The sequence below is a fragment of the Pelodiscus sinensis genome, chromosome 2 (assembly GCF_052426305.1).
Source record: "Pelodiscus sinensis isolate ZL-2025 chromosome 2, ASM5242630v1, whole genome shotgun sequence".
Lineage (NCBI taxonomy): Eukaryota > Metazoa > Chordata > Testudines > Trionychidae > Pelodiscus > Pelodiscus sinensis.
The window spans coordinates 59,752,042-59,772,497 of NC_143053.1; the positions used below are offsets into that span (position 1 = coordinate 59,752,042).

General features: G+C 43.8%; 1 protein-coding gene and 1 long non-coding RNA gene across 5 annotated transcripts in view; one reads left to right on the plus strand and one right to left on the minus strand.

Annotated features, from left to right (window-relative positions):
• Window positions 1-15,715, plus strand: part of PPP1R42 (protein phosphatase 1 regulatory subunit 42) — a 55,608-nt gene extending 39,893 nt beyond the window's left edge. For 3 of the 4 annotated variants that reach the window (XM_025188870.3, XM_014577770.4, XM_006131481.5), the window contains exon 9: window positions 15,005-15,715. In XM_025188870.3, coding sequence (XP_025044655.1) covers window positions 15,005-15,092 — 88 coding nt within the window. In that variant the 3' untranslated portion in view covers window positions 15,093-15,715. The remainder of the gene's footprint in view (window positions 1-15,004) is intronic. The other variant, XM_025188872.3, reaches the window with a different exon arrangement.
• A 2,913-nt stretch (window positions 15,716-18,628) lies between these two features.
• The window catches only part of LOC142827042 (uncharacterized), a 30,772-nt gene continuing 28,944 nt past the window's right edge, over window positions 18,629-20,456 (minus strand). The window contains exon 3 of the long non-coding RNA XR_012901412.2: window positions 18,629-18,678. This is a non-coding gene — a long non-coding RNA (uncharacterized LOC142827042). The remainder of the gene's footprint in view (window positions 18,679-20,456) is intronic.

Sequence of the window (20,456 nt, forward strand, 5' to 3'; positions counted from 1 at the left end):
GGGCTGCTCTGAATGCCCAGTGCAGCCCCTGCCTGCAGTGGGCTTCACAGGGCTGGAGCAACACCCTACCTATTATAGGTGGGGAGCTGCTACAGCCCCCACCAGTTAATTGGAGCCAGTAAGCATCACATGTTAAGGGTGATGCTTACTGGTTAACCGGTTAACCTTTCACATCCCTATTCCAGGATAGCTAACTTTGCCACCATCCTGGTGTCAGTATCCTCTCTTTGGCAATGATTTAATTGCTCAGAAGTCCATTCTTGCAATTCAGCATCCACTGTTTCAGTGGATGAACCAGGAACATTGGTACTTCTTCAAATTATAAGTAAAGAGAAGACAGCCATCTCTTCCTGAGTACGCTTGCTCCCTTGAGCAACAAATTCCTTCCTCTCTTGCTTCGAGCACGTTTTGCAGTTACTTTCTCAATAAGGCAAGGACAAGGGTAAGTATCACCATGATTTTCCCAGGCTCATGTGTAATTCTGAAATTCTGAAATCACTAGCCAATTAGCCCATCATAAGACGGGATTTTCAGGTCTCTCCTCCAGGTTGGTCTTCTCTTCTGAGCCTCAGGTCTCTCTCTCTCTCTCTCTCTCTCTCTCTTTCTCTCTCTCTCCTTCTCCTCCTCCTCCTATTGCCTCCCCCTCTCTCTTTCAGCTTTCCTCTGCCTCCTGCCTCTCTCTCCATCTCTTTCTTTCTCTTCTCCCCTTCCTGCCTTTCACTCTCCCTTTCTCTTCTTATCCTCCTCCTGCCTCTCTCTCGCCTCTGTCTCTCCCCGCCCCCCCTTGCCCTCCCACCGTGGCGCTCGGCTGAGTGCTGCCTGCTCAGCCGGGCCGCCACAAGGGAGAGGGGCGGGGCGGTGACATACATGGACAGGGGACGGGGCCATGTACGTCACCGCCCCTCCCGTCGTGGCGCACAGCTGAGTGCGCCATGGGAAGCGCAGACCCCAAATGGCAGCTTGCCGCCGCTTGCTTCCCCACCGCCAGCCAGCTTAGCAGCGCAGCTCTCAGCCGAGTGCCATGGCAGGAGGCAAGAGCGCCACCCAGAGGCGAGTCTGTAATGCTACAGCAGCATTACAGACTCTCAGACATTGGGCTACTATATATATGATAACTGACATTTTTCCAACTATGTGGCAAGTTATCCCTTAGGGCTCCTGAATCTAAAGTGTAATTACAGGGATACATAGTCTTTCTTGAACACAGATTTTTCTTCTATACAAATAGTGGTGAAAATGTACTTTAGATTTAAACACAGTTAGTAGTTCCTTTTGGATGATGCCATATAAGCAAATGAAGCATAGCAAAAAGATAGAGGGGGAAAGGGAGAGATATTGTATTACCTTAGAAATCTGCCTATGAACAAAAAATATTTTTGAACAAATGTATGGACCTTCAAACACAGAGCAAATATTCAGACAGCAGTGATAAAAACTTCTATGTGGAATTGGACAACACCCTTCACGTTTTGCATCACAGGAAGAGCCCTCCACTCCAAGTTCTTTCAATCATTCATGATACAAAGTTGAAGGACACTTTTCCTTAAGTGTGGATAACTTTGAGGATTCTGCTCAGGCTTCTGGTCACAGTGACGTGGTGAATGTAGCTTTTCAAAGCTCAGGTTCATTAAAACATATCTTTGATCAATGATGGCTGACAAGGGACTGATATTGCTTGCTATTTTATTGTTTGAAAGTTGCATTGGACAGTCTTTGGATCTCTCTGACACTGTGAGGATAAAGGTGAGAAAAGAGACCTTTTGAACTAAAAGGCTCTGGTTAACATTCTTAGGCTGTTACCTACTATAACACTATTTAATCTTGGTCCATCCAGTGTTCATGCATAGTTCAGTTTCTTGATGCTAATGCATTTAATTTATTATTAAAATGAAAAGTTTCTATAAACTTGAGGAAACAATTTTTTAATTTGCTTATATATGGCATGAATAAATATGAATTTGAAGATTCTAATGTGCAAATTGATTATCTTATATGACAGGGATAAATTATGCATACGTAATCACTGACTTTGAGCCAAATCCTAATAATTTTACTTATATCCCTGGAAGTCAGTGAATCATGTGAATAAGATGAGGATTTGTCCACATTTTAAAATAGTATTTAATAAAAAAAATATAAACAGGAAAAGATAAACCAAAAGAATGTATCTTCTTAGAGCTATGATGAGGTATGACATAATCATAAACCCATGTATTCCCTTGTTAGACCCATAGCTTGGGTTACAGGCTAGTCATCCCCATCCAGAAAGTGAGCGTACTGAACAACCATTATTTAACTGAAATTCATTATCAGATCAAACTAAATCAGTGAACATTAATTCAACTTTATGTGTTTGACAGATGTTTCTTTTTCATACATACTAGGTGATTTTGACCTTTGATATCTTAAAAATAAACAATAAACATATATATTTTAATACTACATCAAAGATCCACTGAGGATTGTGTATAGCTTGAATAGTGAAAAAGCAAATTATTGCTTGCCTACTTACATTTGTGTCTGAAAGAACAAGGAATATAAAATGAATAATCTGTTTTGTTATGTAAAAATAATGTCAATTCTGTATAGGCTAAAATGTTAGTTTTAAATATGCATAAATAAATATGAGTATTGGGGGAGTAATTCAGAAAATAAATCATTTAAGTATTTTAAAGATACCTAATACCTCCCAAGGGGATACAGCACTATTAATTTTCCCTCTGTAGAGATGTTGTTGAAATTCTGATGTTGTAAATTTAAACTCTTTCTGCCCACATTTTCTTACTAATAGAATCAATAGTTTGTTATTCAGAAGGAGTTGAGAATTTCATATTTTGCCTACTTAATATGTATTTATATAACTAGGAATAATGGCAATATATTTAAATGATGTAACTGTCAGTAAATGAATGGTGAAAACACGAGTGGCTGGCCTTGCAGCTGTGCAAAATTAGTCCTCCTAGCAGCCAGTCATTTCCTGTGTGCCTAGTTAAAGACTTGGAAGTATCTTGGCTGAGCAGTTTTATTTTCACAGCTATTAGTCACATACTCCTTGACAAGCTCAATTGCGTACTTGCCAGTGTCTTTGAATTGTATTGTCTGTTCTATGTATTGCGGTTATTGCAGTATATAATCCCCATTATGAAATAAACTAAATATTTTTATCACCCCCTAGACCTGGAGGAAACCAGCATCACTGCCAAGCAACCTTAACTCTTCATTAACTAAGGGTTGGGGGGTTTTGTCTGCGTGTCCTAAGGGTTTCGGGTTTGTCTGTTTTGTTTGTTTGTTTATTGTATGTTTATTTTAACAGAATGAGAAACATTTTTGGTAAAAGTAGAATTCATTTAAGCAGTTGCACTTATCATTTAGGTTTGCATTTGAGATGCTACTATGGCTAGCTAAAGATAAAGGATGTTATGTGATTTCTAAGTGGTCTTTTCCTCTTTTGCATACTTTGTTAGATTTGAATAGTCGTGATAGTGGTCATGCTTTGAAATTTTAGGCAGGGGGAGTTGCTGACAGGGTAGGTCTGTGGCCCAAAATCTTGACAATTTTCATACCATGGAATCAAGGTCTTACACATGCATTTCCTCAAATTCGTTTTATATCCTGAGTCAGACAGGATGCAGCTATATTGATCCTGAGAGCTCCTTATGGCTGAAGCAGTTCTGGCTAATGGATTTCCTCTAAATGTCAACACAGTGTTCAATTGCATTTCAAGACTCTCCAGACATAATATCACTGAACAAAGATCAAATTCCTCACTCAGACCCGAAATTATAGCACCTGACAGTCTGGATGTTGGCTGGTTAAATGCCACTGATGTAGACTGTTCATTACAGAGGACAGAAATCTTATTGCAAAGCAGGAAGGCCTCCGCAAGAGAAACTTATTCAAAGTGGGAAAGATTTTCAGTATGTTGGGGCAAAATTAGAAAGGCAAAATAACAAAACATGGTAAATCTAGCTAGACATATAAAGGGTAACCAGAAAATATTCTACAAATATATTAGAAGCAAGAGGAAGACCAAGGACAGGGTAGGCCCATTGCTCAATGAAGAGGGAAAAACAATAACAGAAAATGTGCAAATGCCATAGGTGCTTAACAACATCTTTGTTTAGGTTTTCACTAAGAAGGTTGGTGGTGATTGGATGACTACAATAGTGAATATTGGAGAAAAGGAGGTAGGTTTAAATGTTAAAATGGGGGGGGGGAAACAAGTTAAAAATTACTTAGAAAAGTTAGACATCTTCATGTCATCAGGACCTGATGAAATACATCCTAGAACAGTAGTTTTCAAACTATGGGTTGTGACCCAGCACTGGGTGGCACAATGTCAGGCACTGGGTCACCTTGGTGGAGGGTGACCCAATGAGTAGTGAGGGTACTAAGGCAGGCTTCTTGCCTGTCCTGACACTGCGGACCATGCTGCATCCCAGAAGCAGCCAGTAGCAGGTCTGGTTCCTACACGGGCAGATCATAGGGCTCAGTGCACTGACCTCATCCTGAGTACTGTCTCCACACTCCCATTGGCCATTTACCAGACAATGGGAGCTGGGGGAAGGTCTGTGCCTGTGGGAGAGAGCAACATGCAAAGCTTCTTGTGTACCTCTGCCTAGGAGCCAGACCTGCTGCTAGCCACTTCCAGGGCATAGCATGGTCCACGTTGCCAGGAAAGGCAGGAAGCTTGCCTTAGCATCCCCACTGTTCCACTGCCCCGGAGTTGCTGGAGGTAAGTCCATGCCCAAACATGAGCACAAATACCATCGCCCATCACACACTATTCCATTTCCTCCTGCTATTCAAGGCATTGCTCACCTTGCTGTCACTGATCGGATCCCAGACGGAGCTGGATCAATTCTCCTACTCCAGTCGGCACACAACCTCCCTCTCCCCCACAAAGCACTCCTGAACCACCTCAACTTTCTGAACCTGAAGAAGGTCAGCTCTCTGACCACAAGCAACTGCAAAAACTTTCTCCAACGGATTCATCTTTGTCTTCTCCCAACAAGGCAGTAATCTTGGGGGAATCATCACCAACCAATGATCTCCAACAATTTCAAGACCTTTTTAAAAGACTGGTGGACAGTCAAGAGGTCCAACTCAAGTAGCTACAACAAAAACAGCATCATCTCTTAAAAAATCTATAGCCCTCTCAAAAGTCCAAAATTGCCTTGCCCATTGACGAGGCTCTCCTACAAGTGGCGGATGACATATGGAAGACTCCGGCCTCACTCCCTGCGACCATCAAGAAGGCTGATAAGAAATATTTTGTGCCTTCCAAGGGAATGGATTTCTTCTTCACACATCCTCAACCTAACTCTCTTGTGGTTGAAGCAAGCCACAATATAGGACCAACATGGCAACAAACACAGTAAAAAATTAGATCTTTTCGGTAGGAAAGTATACCCATTGGCAACCTTAACACTGAGGATGGCTAACTATGTGGCCCTCCTTGCAACCCATAATTTTGATAATTATACGAAACTGACCACACTAATAGAACACCTTCTGGATAATAAACATCAAATCCTAAAATCTGTAGTGCAGGAAGGGTACACTGCTTCTTCCCCAGCCCTTCAAATTGCACTTGATATCGCAGATACAGCTGCACGATCAACAGCAACATCAATGGTGATGCGCAGAGCTTCTTGGCTTCAATCTGCAGGAGTACCTAAGGAACTGCAATTGAAGGTGCAGGATTTCCCCTTTGATAGGCAGAAGCTATTTGCGGAGAAAACTGACGAGGTGCTCCATACCAGTAAGGACTCAAGAACTACTTTAAGAACACTGAGCATGTACATGCCTCCATACAGATATAAGCGATACACTCCATATCAGAGGTGTAGGACCTTTCCTTACTCAGCACCTCAACATAGGGCAACCAACCAGCACCGTCCCAGACAGCGCCCACAAAAATGACATCCCCAGGACACCCAACCAGCAGAATAATCAGTAGCAAGTTTGACACGTTAGGGGTCTGCAAGCCGTTCCACTGTTAGGTCATTAAGGGGAAGAGGCCCGGTTATTCCATCACCGCTAAGACCATTCCAAAGACAGGGCCACCATCACCACTGATTGATGGGTTCTCGAGCTAGTAATATCCAGATACTCAATTCCCTTCACTTCTCTCCAGCCTCCCTCCCCACACTCCCCTGTTCCTCTTTAGGGACCCCTCTCATGAGACTCTTCTAAAACAGAAGGTCCTGTGCCTCTTTACCATTGGAGTGGTAGAGAGAGTGCCCAAAGAGTTCGAGGGCAGAGGCTTTTATTCCCATTATTTCCTTACCCAGAAAAAGTCAGGTGGATGGAGGCCCATCTTAGACCTCCGTTGACTCAACCGACACCTTCACAAACAGATTCAAAATTGTGACCTTAGCTTCTGATATCCCAGTTCTCGATAGTGGAGATTGGTTTGTGTCCCTTGACCTGCAGGACACCTACTTTCATGTCACAATTCATCCTGCGCACAGGCGCTTCCTGAGATTCATAGTTGGAACCGAACACTTTCAATACTGAGTTTTGCCCTTCGGCTTGTCTTCAGCACCCAGAGTGTTTTCAAAGACACTTGCGGTTGTCGCGGCCCAGCTCCATCGAAGTGGGATTATTATCTTCCTCGACGATCAACGCCCATCTTTCGAGGACACTCTCCAATCCACCATCACAATGAGGGTAGTCTTCAAGGCTCAGGCCAAAAATCTTCAATATCACCTCAGCAATCCCTGGAGTTCATAGGCACATGTCTAGACTCAACTACTGCCTGAGCGTACCTACAGTTGCACAGATTTCAGGCCATTCAGAACCTTGTACAGATCCTTTCCACAAGCCCTACTGTTCCCATACTTATCTGTCTCCAACTCATCGGACACATGGCAGCTAGCATGTATGTCATAGCCCACGCACAACTTCATCTCTGATGTCTCCAGCACTGGGTAACTACAGTTTACATTCTGGGCAAACATGATGTCCACAGACGCGTTACCATGCCACTGAGAGTTGTAACGTCCTTGGTTTGGTGGATCGTTCCCACCAACATGTTAGCTAGTGTTCCCTTCCACAAGCTTCAACCTACGATGCAAATCATGACTGATGCATCTTTGATAGGTTGGGGGCACACCTCGATGACTATCGTGTTCAGGACTGCTGGTCCATAGATGAAACCTCCCATCATATCAACCTCCTGGAGCTGAGAGCGGTTTTCAACGCATGCAAACACTTTCTTGCTCTGATCCAGGGTTGCACCATCAGAGTACTGACCAACAACATGACTACCGTTTTCTACATAAACCGTCAGGGAGGGGCTCAATCGCATTCCCTCTGTGCAGAGGCAATACACTTATGGAATTGGTTTATACAGCATGATATAACGATCTTGGCATCCTACTTACCGGGCAGAGACAACATAGCTGCTGATGCACTCAGAACATATTTTGTCAAGGACTACGAGTGGGAACTAGATTATCGAATACTACAGGATATTTTTCATCTCTGGGGCTTCCCGACCATAGGCTTGTTCACCACACATTGAAACGCGTAGTGCCAATACTACTGCTCCCGAGCAGGGACCGGACGGGGATCCCTAGGAGATGCCTTTCTTATCCGCTGAACCGAGCAATTACTGTACGCCTTCCCTCCGACTCCCCTGATACTGAGAATCTTAGAAAAGATTATGAAGGACAATGCAACAGTGATCCTCATAGCTCCATTTTGGCCTCATCAGACATGGCTTCCATATCTGTTTCGCATGTCTCCTCACCCACATAATCCCCTACCCAAACGCCACAATCTGCTTACCCAGGACCCTGCTACTCTAGTGCACCCTCAACTCAACCATCTCTGCCTCACAGCATGGTTCCTAACTGGTTCAATAACTCAGAGATGAAGTGTTCTCAAATGGTCCTGCTACAAAGCAGAAGACCTACCACCTGAACCACTTACCTACATAAGCGGCTTAGGTTTTGTTCCTGGTGCACAACCAATGGTCTACACTCAACCTCTGCTCCAATTCACCGCATTCCCGATTATATTCTGCATCTGAAGCATGCCAGTCTAGCTCTATCATCTTTCAAGGTTCACCTTGCTGCAATCACCGCCTTTCGACACTTGGTTGATGGCTATTCAGTATTTGCTCACCCGATCACAAGAAGATTCTTAAAATTGTTGGCAAACCTCTACCCACCACTCAGACCACCACCCCAACCATGGAACTTAGAGTTGGTCCTAGATGCCCTAACACAACCACCCTTCAAATCCCTGGCGACCTGTACACTCTCTTTCCTAACTATTAAGGTTGCCTTCCTACTAGCAATAACATCGGCACAGAGAGTGGGAGAGCTCGCCGCTCTCTCAGCTATACCTTATACCCTTATACGGTGTTTACAAGTCAGAGAGTCATATTCTGCTCCCAACCAACCTTCCTACCAAAAATAAACTCCGATTTCCACATCAACTAACCTATCATCCTCCCAGCCTTTTATCCCAAGCCACATTCCTTCCTGTGGGACATTAGCCTCCACACACTAGATGTATGCATGGCGTTGGCCTTCTACATTGATCGGACAAAGGACTTCCAAAAGACTCAGCAGTTCTTGATTTCCATGGCCAATACATCCATGAGTGACACCACCCCCACCCCCCCCCCCCCCCCCGCTGAGCAACATATTTCAAAACTCATTGTCTCATGTGTAGTTCGCTGCTACTCATTACAGGATAAACCTCTGCTAGAAATGCCAATAGCCCATTTTACCAGGGCAGTAGCAGCCTCTACAGCCTTCCTCAAGGGATTGGCCCTTCATGACATTTGTCAAGCGGCCACATGGTTCTTTAACTGCACCTTTGCAAAGCATTATGCTATCCCCAACATCCTCATGAGGGACTCAGCATTTGCCTCCGCAGTGTTATGCACAGTGGCGAACCTCTGACTCAGAATCCCGCTTTCCTTATTTCAAGGCACTGCTACTAAGTCACCTACAGTGGAGCACCCACAGGGACATCACGTGAAGAAGAGGAAGTTACTCACCTTGATGCAATAACGACGATTCTTTGAGATGTGTGTCCCCGTGGGTGCTCCACTATCCACCCTCCTCCCTGCTTCGGAGTTTCTCCTTTATATCTTTCAGATACTCAGCATTTCAGAGGAACTGGTGGGAGCCAGACCGCGTGCCTCAAGAAACCACGTGAACAGCATGAGGTGCCTAATGCACATGTGCAGTCCAGCAGACCACTGCTGGCAAATCTCTGATCTGCGGTGCCAGGACAAGCCTGACACCTACAGTGGAGCACCCCCGGGGACACACATCTCGAAGAATTGTCATTACTGCACCAAAGTGAGTAATTTCCTCTTCTGGGATGTATTAACATGAGTGTTGTGAGCAAAACACGAGAAGTTATTTTTCCGCTCTACTCTGCACTGACTAGGCTTCAACTTGTGTATTATAACCACATTTCAGGTAATATGTGGAGAAATTGAAGAAGGTCCAAAGAAGAGCAACAAAGTTATTCAAGGTCTAGAAAACATGACCTATAAGGGAAGGCTGAAAGAATTGGGTTTTTGTAGTTGGGAAAAAAGAAGACTGAGAAGGGGACATGATAACAGCTTTCTACTACCTAAAAGAAGGAGGGAGAAAAAAATATTCTCTTTAAACTCTGATGATAGGACAAGAAGCAATGGTCTTAAATTGCCGCATGGGAGGCTTAGGTTAGACAGTAGGAAAAACTCCCTGTCAGGGTGTTTAAGCACTGGAATAAACTGCCAAGATACCTTGTGAAAACTGCATCTTTGGAGATATTTCTGAGAGCAGGTTAAACAGACATCCTTCAGGGATCATCTAGATAGTACGAGTGCCTGGTCCAGCTGTGAGTGCAGGGCACTGGATTTGATGAATTCTCATGGTCCCTTCCAGTTCTAATATTCTATGATTCCATGAATACGGGCAGCCGAATACATCTATTGGAGGATCTTATTCCCATGATCCTTGATTACATCCTGCACTTAAAGTTCTCTGGGTTCTGAGTGTATCTTCCATCCCTGATTTTTTTCTGAGGGTATGTCTACACTACCCCGCTAGTTCGAACTAGCGGGGTAATGTATGCATACCGCACTTGCTAATGAAGCCCGGGATTTGAATTTCCCGGGCTTCATTAGCATAAGCGGGGAGCCGCCATTTTTAAATCCCCGCTGCTTCGAACCCCGTGTAGCGCGGCTACACGGGGCTCGCACTAGGTAGTTCGGACTAGGGTGCCTATTCCGAACTACCGGTACTCCTCGTTTCACGAGGAGTAACGGTAGTTCGGAATAGGACCCTAGTCCGAACTACCTAGTGCGAGCCCCGTGTAGCCGCGCTACACGGGGTTCGAAGCAGCGGGGATTTAAAAATGGCGGCTCCCCGCTTATGCTAATGAAGCCCGGGAAATTCAAATCCCGGGCTTCATTAGCAAGTGCGGTATGCATACATTACCCTCCTAGTTCGAACTAGGAGGGTAGTGTAGACATACCCTGAGTTTTCCTTATACTGAGATTCTGAATTAGTGAGGGAACTGTGCTATTGTGGGTGCTCTGCCTTTATGCCATTGGTTGGGAAGAAGTAAAGTTGTTCAAGATGCAGACATGTCCTAAAAGACACTGCTATTCAGAGATTCTGATTTTGTTCATGGATATCTAAAGTATGATCGACATGCACAAAACATCTTAAAGAACCATAGTTACTGTATGACAGTGGTCACCAACCAGTAGCTCAGGACCTACTGGTAGACCTTGAAGCCTCTGACAGGTGATCCTGACTGGTTTGGCCAGGAGGCTATCAAGTGCCAGCACTTCAACTGCCCCTCTCCCCACTGCTGTACATCTCCTGCCCTGTGTCTTAGATCCATGGTCACCGTCAATTGCACCCTGGAGGCTCAACCAGTCGATCGCAAGGCTTTAGGGGGACCCCCTCACAGCCCCCCCACCCCCAAGATGAACACCGTGCTCGTGCTACTTCCAGGGACAACGGAGGTAGTGTGGGCTTCCTGCGGGGTGGGGGGAGTTCTGCAGCTGTGCACCAGGTCCCGGAAGTGCATTGGCTGCTCTTCCCCCCTCCCCCCAAACAGCCAGGGCAGTACCTAAAAAGTTGGTCTGTTGTGCGCTGGGGACTTTGTTCCCCTGCTGCCTTCCTGTGCACGGAGGAAGGAGTGGGGGAGGGAGTGGGAGTCCGGGACTGTGCCAGCTCCAACTTCTCAGGCAGCGTGCACTTCTGTGGGGAGTGGAGGAGCAATGCGCGCGCTGCCCGAGCAGTTGGAGCTGGCGCGGTCCAGGACTCCTCCTCCCCCCACTCCTCCTTTTCCTTGTGCAGAAAGACAGCAGGCACGTGTCGGACCAGCTTTTCAGGTACCGCACCACTGTTTGAAGGGCGGGGGAGCAGCCCGTGCACTTCCTGGGCCTTAGCGTGCAGCTGCAGGATCCCCAGGTACCGGTCCCTGTCCCCTTCCCCCCACCCAGAACCCCACAAGTACCCTGTCCCTTTCCCCAGCACCCACCAACACCCATTGGCACCCTGCCCCCGCACCCACCAGCACCTGTCCACTGCCCCGGCACCCAGTCCCCTTCCCCAGCACCCTATCCCGTCCCAGCATTCTGTCCCCTGCCAGAGCACCCTGTCCTCTGCCCCTACTAGCACAGTTGGGGCCACATTAGTGAGGCTTGAGTGGTTTGGAGGGGTTGTGTTTTTGTATCTCAATTGTGTGGCCCAGACTGACTTTTCTGTGGGTCAGTGACCCATGACTCAAAACTGGTTCCCCACCTCTCTCATAAATAAAGGCACTGCTGAAACCTTTTGGGTTTGACATAATATTTTATTTAGAAATTAAGCCTGGCCAACAAGCCCCCAATTGGGGTCAAGCCCTCATCTGGCCACAGCATCATAACACTCCTGTACCCCCAACTCCGACCCCAAATCTGAGCCTATCATACACTGGAACCCCCTGTCCTGAGCCTCTCTCATCCCCAAATTCCTGCACCCCCACATCCTCAGTCTTCTGCCACAACACGCTTGCACCATTCACACACTGCAAATCGGTCCTGAGCCCATCATACTCCCAACCTCCTTGCCCGGAGCCCCTCACACATCCCAACCCAAACTCCTGCACCCTCACAAGCCTGTGGCTTGCTCAGCACCCTGGCCCTCCACCTGAGCCCAACACTCCCCGGCCTGGAGCCCCCGCCCTGAGCCAGCATCCCCTTCTCCACATCCTCCTGCATCCAAATTCCCTCCCAGAGTTCGCACCTCTCATCCTTTCCCACACCCAGATCCCTCATTCTCACCCCAGAGCACACACCTCGTCTCAACCAAATGAGGGTACGACTAGACTGGAGTTTTTCTGGCAAACACTCTCTTTTGGCGGCCCCTGTATTCCTCGTTCCACAAGGAATAAGGGGGCTTCCAAAAGAAGGATTTTTTCCAACATTTGGCCCAGTCTAGACAGGCCAAATGTCAGAAAAATCTCTTCCAACAGAAGGATTAAAAAAAAGTGGCAGGTTAGCCTTACCCTGAGAGTGTATAAGGGCTGGGGATAGCAAGTGATGGAGAGAAGGGGAACAGAGAGGATGGGGCCTCAAGGAAGGGGTGGGGTCTTGGGGAGGGACATTTAAAAAGTGATCTTGGGTGTAAAAAGGTTGGAGACCACTGTCTTAGAGCTTCCACCCCTCCCCACCCAAGCCTTCCACTTGCTATGCAGAACAGGGAAGGAAGAGGAGGGACACTGATGTCAGGGTGTCTCCTTTCCCATCCTGTATTCTGTCTCCACGGAATGGAGGGGGTCACAACATGGCTTGGGATGGAGGGAGGTTTGTTGGCTGCTTTTGAGAGTGCTGCAGGGCCAGAAGAGGGGTGAGTCTGCCTTAGCTCCACTGCACCCCCACCCAGGAGCCACCTGAGGTAAGCAGTGCCCAGCTGGAGCCAGCTCTGAACCTCTGCCCCAGTCTTGAACCCCCTCCTGCACTCCAAGTGCCTGCCCTAGCCATGAGCCCCCTGGACCTAAACTCCCTTAGGGTATGTCTACACTTGCACCCTACTTCAAACTAGGGATGCAAATATAGGCATTTGAAATAGTCAATGAAGCGGGGATTTAAATATCTCGTGCTTCATTAGCATGATCTCGCCAGCGCGTTACTCCGATCAACAGCTGTTTCGAAAGTAAAAGTGTGCGCCGGGACGCGTTAGTTCAAACCAAACCCCTTGGTTCGAACTAACGCGTCATTGACTATTACGAATGCCTACATTTGCATCTCTAGTTCGAACTAGGATGCAAGTGTAGACATATCCTTACAGAGCTTGTACTCTGAACCTCCTCCTGTACCTCAACCCCCTGCTCCAGGCTCAGCTCAGAGACCCTCTCACACTCCAAATCCCTTATCCCAAGACCAGAGCCTATGACCCAACCCTCTGCCCCTGCCTGGTGAAAGGAAGGGAAGATGGGGGAAGGAGGGAGGACAGAGAGAGCAGGGGCGGGGCCTCAGAGAAGAGGTACAAAAGAGGTGGGGTAAGGGTATTTGGGTTGAGATAGAACCTGCATTGAATTTACATTCAAAAAGTGATCTTGTGCTTAAAAAGTTTGGAGACCACTGGTGTATGGTATGTAACTAATTGCTTTTTTCTAAAGTGTTTCCAGTGAATGTAATTGGACATGTCCATTACCAAATATTTTGGAAGTAAATGCATGATGTATATAAGGTGGAATTTGGTCCAGCTGAATGCATATTTCAGTTAATTCCATGGCTTTTTTTCTAGAATGTAATATACATTTATTTTAACAATGAGTAAGAATTATATACCTGGAAAGTGCTCTGAGTTCATATGCATTATAAATCCCTTTTTATAACATTAATTTAAAATACCGCCTTAGCTTCTGAGCACTCTGTGTTGTTCTTCAAGCTCTGATCTTTGGTTACAGTGCTGCTTCAACTTTCTGATGTAGCAGGGGAGCTAATGTCCGTGCTGAGACAGCATTTCAGTGCTGGTGCCCTGGTTCACCCAGGAGTTGAGGTACCAGTGCCATAGGTAGTTTAAGGGCTCTGCGCAAAGGCATTGGTTCTTGAAGGGCCACCAGGCAGTAGCACCAGGCAAGTTACCTGTCTGCACAGACCATTGTCACTGCTTAGACCAGTACTCCCCAACCTTTTGGGACTGCCAGGCACCCGGGGGTGGGGCCGCCTATCCACCGCGCACCCGGGGCCAGTGCCACGTATGTGCTGCGCGCCCGGGGTAGGGGCCACCCATGCACCATGCGACCAGGGTCGGCACTGTGCATGTGCCACGTGCCGGGGGCGGGGCTGGCCCAGATCATGCGGCAGGCGCACATAAATGCCTCAGGGGGCGCCATGGCGCCTGCGGGCACCGCATTAGGGACCACTGGCTTAGACCATCTATACAACATACCAGCATGTACGTGTATGTACAAAATTCAGTTCTCTAATCTCTTCATAAAAAATCAACGCAAAATTTAAATCACTCACTAACAAAATTCATCTATATGAGTTTTCTTAAACATTTCTGAAAACACATCTTGCTGCTGTTTTTAATCAGATACCATATCTCACTTACATACATGGATATAAAGCTATGCACAAAACTTACACTAATCCTGTAACACATGATAAAGTAACTAATAAATGTGGTCAAAATTCGTGAGTGCTTATTGGTTTTTCAGGATGATGGTGCATATGTGTGAGCTGTCAGTATTACAAAGGAAGTAGTCTGTGTTTCAAAAAGGGAACTGTGAATTGCAGAATAGGTTTTGAACGATGTAACTATTTATTTCCTTCCTTTCTAAGATCTTCAGTCTAGCAAGCTTAACTCAGAGTTAGAGAACATTTTTCTGCAGGATTGATACATAAGAGAGAAAAAGAGTATGAGAGATTCAGAGACAATGAATGGTAATTGTCAAAGCATTATAATTGTGACCAATACAACTGACTTTATGAGAAAAAAGTGTGATTTTGTTTAACAGTATGTTTTTATTTTGGTAGCAGTCACCTGACCTTGAAAGATGCTCAAAGTTCACAACCAAAAAACGATCTATTGGAACCTCATCTCCTCAGTCAGATACCACTGTAACCAGAGACTGAAAAGACAACTGCATCTTTCTGTTCACTTAATTCCCAGCAGAATTATTGCTACACTATAATTGGGGTATATCAGAACCTGGTATGAAATGATACAAGTAAGAGCCCAATGCTTTATTCAAAAAGAACATTTTTACAAGATTTTCCTTTTATGCTCACAAAAGAAATTGTGACATCAGTCACCACTATTTTGCATAATACATGTGTATGCATTAATTTATATCTATTTTATGGTAACATTTTCTGAAATAAAAGGCTTTCAGTTGGGTAATACAGTTTCATTTATATGAAAGAAATGCTAGGACTACCAATTATACAATTTTTCTCACATTAAAATCTAAATATTATTAATGGGTATTTGAATACAAATGTACAGTATAATTTAGAAATAAATTGACTCATCTTACAGAAAAACAGGGTATGTGGATGATACAAAAAATACAGAGGGGTCTCTGCCACTCTTCAGATCTTTCAAGAAACCTTAATATTCTGCTTCTGCAACACAGACAACAAAAACAGCTTTTGATGCAATGCCTTCCTCATACACATTTTAGATACTTTTTGAAATGTGATATTCTGTAAAAATAAATAAACAAAATGTTAAGTTTTGGGTTTTACTTGTTTTTTTGGCTGTTATTTCACAGATGTGATAAAGTGGGAAAAATTAATATTGAATTTGCCAACCTATTTGTGAATCATCTTCTAATAACTAAACTGTTGTGTGGTTTTCTAAAGTTAATTAATTTAATACTTTTATTTCAGGATGACTGCATGTATGTCCTCATATTTGAGGGTAGAAAAATCCAGATTGCTGATAAAACTCCCTTCAATTAAGATGAGGTTGGAAAATAGAAAATGTGAATCTTACCTTTTTAAGAGAGAGAGGTGGTTATGGTGTTTAAAAAAAATGTTTAGCTTCACTACTGCTGGTCAGAAAACAATCATAACTGTTTTCTGCTGGAAAAGCCGGTTTACAGACTAATGTTTTTGCAAAATCATATTGAATTAGCAGAAAGCTTCCATTAAAATATTACATTTAAAACATTAATTTAGAAAAATCTGAAAAAAATATATTTAATTTCAATGCAAATTTTTAATCTATAAATATATTTTTCACACATCTGTATTTTTCATTATATAATGACACAGCAATCATCTACTAATTAGAGGACCAGATGTTTTCACTATCCTTGTGTTAGACTGGTGTAATTTTTCTAGGATATTGAAAACAGATGCTTTGCCAAGTAGTACACTGAGTGCCTACCTTGTTTTCTTTTTGGAAGTGTCAGTGTCAAACTATTTCATTACAAACCAAACAGAATATTGAACAAAATCTAAAAGATAAAATGTTTTAATCTGGAATAAGTAGAAATCCCCCTGAATGATTTTTGTAATAAAAATGCAATACAACATTTTCAACTATTTATATTATGACATGACTTGATATGAGATACCATCTTCTGTACCAGTACATCATGAACTAAAGTAAAAAAAATCATATAAAGACTGTTTTGAAACAAAATATATGGAAATTCCAGATTTTGACCTGCTCTGATTTTCACATTACTGAACTTACCTGATCCCTGTAGGCCCTGTTCTGAGTTGGATTTGCTATGGAACTTTAGTTACTATGAGTAGGATATTTGTGCATGGATCAAAGTCAGTATATGATTTTAAGTCCCCTTTGAGACATATCTGCTTATTTTAATAAAATAGCTTTTGCTGTAGTCAGCAGAGTGGAAGTGGTATTGCTACTGTATTACCTCATCAATGGACAAATTTACTAGCTAAATCCTATTCCCATAATTGGCTGTTAGGGACCACAAACAAAGCAGAAAGAATGCTGCTTGTATTTCAGAAACATCATGCTACTTGCAAAACCAGAAGACTATTCTTTACATTGAGCAGATATATTTTAGGGTGGCTGCCATTGCTAGAAACACTATTTCTGTTAGTCCTTTTCTTACCAAAACCACAGTGTAATTGAGGCTCCAGATTAAACATAGCATTTTCTCATTTAAATGAAACCCTGGAAAGTTGTAGAGAGGCATGATTTACCTGCCCTTCAAAAGGAAGGCTGAAATTGCCTTAAATCTAATCCCTGAGCTGACCAGAGGTATGCATTGAGCCAGGTCTGCCATTACAAATTAAGAGTTCTCATGCCTGAAGAAAGCCTAAGCAGGACAAAGCCGCTGTATTCACCTGCTCCAGAACCAGGCCCGCGCTGGTTTCCAGAGAAACTCCTGCAAAGGCCGGGGTGTGCTACTGCTTTCCAGCCAGGGACCGATGCGCCCCCTACTGGCATGTCGGTGCGGCAATGAACAGTGACTGACACGTTTCCCCAGCAGCAGTGGCAGGTTTCCTTCCCAGCACCTGATTGGAAGGTGGCAAGGGACACCAAGGTAGTAGATTTTAAAACCTGCACCCAGCCGCCTCGGGCTGCCGTGACAGTGGCCCCGGGAGGCTAGAGTGTCTTTAGCAGGCATCGCGTCGGGCTGGTTCCATTGGAGCCAGCTCTGGGGACCCCTGTAAACACTTCTAGGTGATCCGCCTGTTTGACCCATTGCGCGGGCAAAGCGCCTCCACTCCCTGCTAGGGCTGGAAGCCTCTTTCGGTGCTAGGGAGGCTTGTCCTTCTGCAGATCCCTTTCGGGCTGGTGGCCTCGCTTGTTCCTCCCCTGGCTGATTCCCTCCAACCCCGGAGTCAGTCCAGCTGCAGGTAGAGTGGCCACGAATCCAGGCAAAATTTGCAACATTTTATCCAAATCAAACATCGGTGAATAACGTTTTTCTCCACCATCTCAGTTCACAAGGGAGCAGGCACGGAGTCCCCTTTCCAGGGCCCGGGAACCCAGCAAGCGGGGTGCTTCGCTGGATGCTGCTTGGCTCGGCAGCAGGCTGAGGGTTGGGATGACCGCGGGCTACAGTCTCTCATGGAAGGGAAGAGGGATTTTTAAGGGCAGGGGAGGGGTTTTAAAAGCCATTTTAGGGATGTGTTGGTCAAGTGTGAAGACTAACTTTCAGTAATGGTACTGCGGACGGCTACGAGACAATTTTCGACAAATGTAAACTCCCTCTACAAAAACTAAAACGCCAACATAGAGATTCACTGACCTACACAATAATAAATACAGGCTCTGTACTATACTGAGTGGTTAAACTCAACCCAGGCTTGTTTTCCTTGCAACAGCCTAGAAAAGGTTACTATTTAATATTTCAGATTTGCTCTAAGAGGGACTAGCGGTGATCACTGACTAGCCAGGAGAAGGTGCAGAGAATTATGCTATTTACCCGTGGTTGAACAGACTATATACAATCTAAGGCTAGCTAGTATAAATCGCAACAGCTCTGAAGTAAATGGCGTTATTGACTATTAACAGCAGCTGAGACTGTAGTCCAGCATACACAAAAATATCACAAATGCTGGAAAGAGAGGTGCCCTCATCTCTCTTCCTAGTGAACCACTTCAAATATATAGATTGTATTTGCTTAATTTAAATAGAATCATAATGAAGTAATGACTACTAACCACTCAATATTAGGCGTTTCCTTCACAAAGTATGGCTCAACCTGGAGCATCTAGGGCAAAAAAGAATGTAAATAATTATCTTTTAGCGTCATATATATTTATAGTACATTGTTAGGACTATTTTTGGACCATTCTTTCTTTAATAACTTGATTAAAATGGACTACGTCAGCAATAACATTAAAATAGACTAGCCATTTTAACTAATGGACATTGATGAAAGGGAAAAATAACAATTAACGGTATTATGAAACAGATCTAAACACCAGACTTGTTCTGTGCTATTGTACAGAAGATTTTTTTTATCAGTTTTCTCTTCATCACTTAGATCAGTGAATACTACTAGTAATGAATTTGCTGGTTCAAATTATATTTTGTAGCACATACAGAACGTCATATGTTTTATTATTTTTATATAATAGCAATATAAACCAATATAAACAGGTTAAACAGGTCTGTTTTAAACTTCTTGAAATAATCTCTTTGGATAATCAGTAAAAAGAATATTTTAAATAATTGGTCAATGACTCTAGTGAGAGTCTGATGGAAGTAAAATCTTAATACCTGAGTGCTAAGTACTTTAACTATTTTCAGATCAATGTAAAACAATCAAGTTGCAGAATGGTGGCAGGAGCATTTGCTAACCGACAGCTGCCATCCTATATCTCGCCTTTGTTCTTGAAAAGCAGATCTGGAATACGGATTGATAGATTTTCTGCATCCTGCAGGTCTCCGTCTCTCAGCCGGTTAATGTAACGTCTAGCTCATTCTGAAGGAGTTCTATTACGGTATCTTTTCCTTTCTCTTTAAAGAGCACCATCTACATATAATCTGTTGTTACAAACGGTTATCTCCACCTGCTTTTGTGGGTTAGGAATTTGGGTTCTCATAAATACTGCAGGAGCAAATACTGGAACTTTTAAGTTAGACATTTTCCCAATACATCCTGTGCACCGAGTCCTCTAAATCGTCCTTCTCTCTCCACTCCCTTCCAAATATTTCAAATTATAGCCAAAGATTAAGGTCCTAATTTTTTTTGGCTTCTAAAGCGGTAACAAATCGGTCAGACTATTTTTCTAATGGGTCTAAGATTTGATTTATTGTGTCTATGTTATCACACAATCAAACTTCATTCAAAATGTTGTTCTGGGATAATACTATACCCTGCATATTTATTTTGAATGTCGCTTCTCATTAAGGTTACTAACATTTTAATTACTAGCTATTAATGTTTCAAATCAAATATTCTGTTCCACTCTCAAGGCAAACTTCTTTCTTTCTTTCTTTCTTTCTTTCGCAATTTTAATTCTATGATTTTTTTTCTTCGTATACTGAGTATTCTGAAGAGTCATGGCCCTGTTTCCTTTGGGTTTATAATATTAATATGAAAGGGGAAAGAAAGCTTATTAAGAAAGATAGAGAGCTATGACTTTTCCTCTCCTTGGAAATGCAAGGGTCACATCGACCAAATTATAAAAAGAAACAGCGAGGGAGTGAAAAAAAAAAGAAAGAACTTATTAAAAGATTGTTTAACCTCCAAGCCCAACGTTTAAATTACTCCCCTCCAGCAAAACTGTTACTTTACCCTAACAAAAACAATATTTATAAAGAACAATTTCAGCAGTTGCACCTAGAGACTATAGTCATTCCTTTCATTCGCACAGAGACTCTCAGGGCCAGACTTTCAATAGAAAGATGATTAATTCATTGGTCTCTAAACTATTTCCTTTTCCTTGCATGAGATTACATTTTTGTTACGGTTTTGTTGAGAGCATCCATTCGCGCTGTGCTTCATGTCTCCTGCTCAGATTTAGCCATCCGTAGTTTTTA